Below are 3,435 nucleotides of genomic sequence, written 5' to 3'. Positions count from 1 at the left end.
GCAAGGGCAGGGGGATGTCAATGGGGGGAAAAAAGGAGACGTGCTACTATTTGTAATACTTCAAACAATAAAATAAAAACTATATGACTACTTGAAACAAAACAAAACAAAAAAATCACAGCATGAGAGAAGGCTTTTAGCTTGTGGTACCCCAAATAAATAAGGAAAATATAGAACCCAGGTTCTATTGCTATCTTTAAGAAAGTGTAGATTTCAGCAGCAGCAACTTGTATTTGTGTATCACTTTGTCACTTTCAAAGCATTGTGACACACTGCATTTTCACAAAGAGTCTGATTTAAGTATGTTATAATTTTGTTTTTACAAATGAAAAAAACTAAGATTAAAAGACACAGGTGGGTCTAGAACTTTAGTCACCAATTTTGTTGTTAGAGATGTTTCTTAAATATCATCTAGTCTCTTTAAGATTTAAACTGCTGTATATCATTCGAACTATAGCCAATTAACTAATTATGGAAACATTACAATCATACTTTGATTTACTTTTATTTCCTATCACCTAGTTATAAATATGTCTACACATATATTATTTGTGGTATAAAAAGACAAGAATTTGGAATTTTGGTTGGGTTTAAATAATCTGCTGTTATTTAAGTATGTAAAAATTATATACATATTTAATTCAAAGTCATATTTATGATGTTTTTTTATTTTTTACTTTTTAATCGATTTTAGAGAGAGGGAGGGAGGGAGAGAGAGAGAGAGAAAAACATGGATGTGAGAGAAACATCAATCAGTTGCTCCCACATGAGCCCCAACTGGGGATTGAACCTGAAACTAGGGTATGTGCCCTGACGAGGAATCAAACCTGCCACCTTTTGTGTATGGGACAGTGCTCCAACCAGCTGAGCCACCTGCCAGGGCATGATGTTTTTGATAATAATGTGTGCTTTGTGCACCTAAATTACTGTTAGCAGATAATTAACTGAAAATCAGTTTTAGATTTGATAACCCAAATGGAAGACCATCTTCTTTTTTTCTAAATATTTTTATGAATATTCAAAACTTGCTTTAAAGAGTTTTTTTGTTGTTGTTGTTGATAGATATGGGAAACGATCCAGCCCGGAGACACTGATTTCAGACCTCTTGATGAGTGAAAGCACAGAAAATGTTCCTCGAACTAGGTATGGAAGGGCTAGTGTGGGGACTTCGGGGGAGGGAAACCAGAGTGGGCTGCTTGGGGAGGAAGCTTTGGAACTGAGTCTTCCAGACCAGGTAGGATTTGGAGAGAAATGGGGATGGGGAAGAAGGTGGGAAGGACCTGTCTTTTCATGTAGTCATTTGTAAATCTCTAAACTGTGGGGTAATATTTCCTACTGCAAATTATTTGGTGCTCCTTGGAAAACTTTAAATATAAGTGAATTTTACTGCAGAAATTACTCTATGGAGAATTTCTATTGGGTTAGAATTGGGGGAGCATGAATGAGTCCCCATCTCTACATTTAAATGACCAATCATCCAATTTTGGCTGGCATAATCTTTGTTTTTTATATACCATGTGGAGTGTCTGGATATCCGAGAACATGTCCCTCATGAGTCTTATTCAAATCTTTCTGGTTTTACATGAAACTGTAGATAAATTACAGGGAGCTCATTTACTTTTTAACATATTTTAGTTCAACTGATGTCACATAGTAATTTATTGCATTCAATGAATGAATGCTGAACAATGTATTATTCTTAGGGGATTGTGGCCTTTGGACTTTCTTGGAGGGTCAACTGTTTTGGGAAGAGATGCACACCAATATCTAAGGGTCAAACATGGGGCCAGGACCCTCTGGTGCCCCTGGACAAGGAGTTCTGCTAAAAGGAAGCCTGGTCCCCCTTCGTTTTCATCCGCTGTCTCTTGCCTCTACCCCCAGTTAGATCACATGGCGTATAGCTCATCTATTTCTGTGGTAGCTTGTCTGCCTTAAACCCAGAGCTCAACAATGGCAAGAACCAAGTTCCCCAGAAGAGGTCACTAGAACACTTGCTCAGTGAGTGTGACTGGCGAGTCACTCTTCATTGGGGTTCCCCTTGGAAGTTAGAGAGGATGACCTGCCCTCCATCCCTTCCTCTGTTCCCTTGTGCAGTGGCCAGCCAGGGTGAAGGTGCAATTCCAGAGATGTCAGGTTTGTTTTCTCCGAGGGAAACAACCATTTGGACTGGAATAAAGTTGCAGTGCTCATGTCCCTGGAGGTACCAGCCAGATTTCAATAACAAGCGCAAGGGAAACAAATGGAAAATTCATAAGGATTGCTTTTACATACTAATCAATAAATGCTTTTTCATGTTTCATGGACATGCGTATGGTGTTTGCTATGGTAAAAAGCTTAGGGTAAGCTATACTCTGTCTACTTAGGATAAGAAAAAGAACCATCCAGACCTACTTTGTTTTGTGGCCTGAAGTTGCACAGTTAGGGCATGAAATAAAGTTAATTGCACCCTGATTGACAGCCACAATCAAGTGCAGTTAGAAGGAAACAAAACCTGACAGCCTTGATGTTGCCTGTGGATGCTATTTTATTAAAAAGGGTTCTTTATAGTCCAAATACACAGCATCCAACTACATAAAAAGCCTTGAAGGGAAGCAAAGGAAGCATACTCAGAGTTGAGCAACAATAACTTTCTTGTTACAGTTTCGTGTGGTTCCTGTAGTTTTGATCTTCAGAAATACTGCAGGGTTCTTTGATAAACACAGAGCCTTTTAAATAGTCCCTCTGAGATTTACCCGAGACTCCCATGGCCACGAGTGAAAGCTACTCAGCTGGGTCTGTGCACATTGCGCCACTGTCTCCCGCTCTGATATTCCACACGGAATGCCAGTGGGAGCCCTTTCCACAGTTTCTGACCATCTTTCAGTTCAGAACAGAATGTCTCGCTCTTGCCAGCCCCCCAGGAAGCTGGGGAGCTTCTCTTACACGCTCTGCTTCTTCTATTGACAGGCTGGAAGACCGCTCTATGTGGTGATGGGAGAGGAAACTTGTTCTCCGGGCTTTGCCTATTTTCCAACCCCAATTTCATTCTGTTAAGCTAGAGTCTGCCTGTCCTCCCATTGCAAGCAGCCCCTGTGCTCCACTCTGCAGAGCCCTCCTCTGTCATCGTTGTATATATGTGCGCTTCAATAAAGTAACATGCATTCAAAAGTGTGTGCTCCTCAATGAAAAATCTGATGTTGTGACAGTGAGCATTAAGTTATTCATGAAATCAGTCTCCCTCAAGTAGCAAATTCAAGGCTCGTTTCACCAATATTAAAGCAGTGGCTATGGAAAATATAAAGATATGATGATTTGTGATGGCCAAGACTTAGCTGTGTGTGTGTAACGGGAGTATTTGGAAACATTGGACAGGGGAATGCTAGTTTGGATCAATTTGATGAACTCCTCCTGCCATGCACATGGGCCCCTTGTTAACTTCATTGGCCTATGCTGTCC

The 3,435-nt window shown here is 40.4% G+C and overlaps 1 protein-coding gene across 2 annotated transcripts in view; it reads left to right on the top strand.

The window, feature by feature from the left end:
• The window catches only part of NPY (neuropeptide Y), a 7,975-nt gene extending 4,834 nt beyond the window's left edge, over positions 1 to 3,141 (top strand). For both annotated transcript variants that reach the window (XM_014544618.1, XM_005872269.2), the window contains 2 exons: positions 1,063 to 1,143; positions 2,947 to 3,141. In XM_014544618.1, coding sequence (XP_014400104.1) covers positions 1,063 to 1,143; positions 2,947 to 2,971 — 106 coding nt within the window. In that variant the 3' untranslated portion in view covers positions 2,972 to 3,141. The remainder of the gene's footprint in view (positions 1 to 1,062; positions 1,144 to 2,946) is intronic.
• Positions 3,142 to 3,435: the final 294 nt, after the last annotated feature.

The sequence above is a fragment of the Myotis brandtii genome, unplaced genomic scaffold, assembly GCF_000412655.1.
Source record: "Myotis brandtii unplaced genomic scaffold, ASM41265v1 scaffold374, whole genome shotgun sequence".
NCBI classification, from domain to species: Eukaryota; Metazoa; Chordata; class Mammalia; order Chiroptera; family Vespertilionidae; genus Myotis; species Myotis brandtii.
The sequence above is the reverse complement of the archived record's forward strand: the minus strand, read 5'-3'. Positions and strand labels throughout refer to the sequence as shown.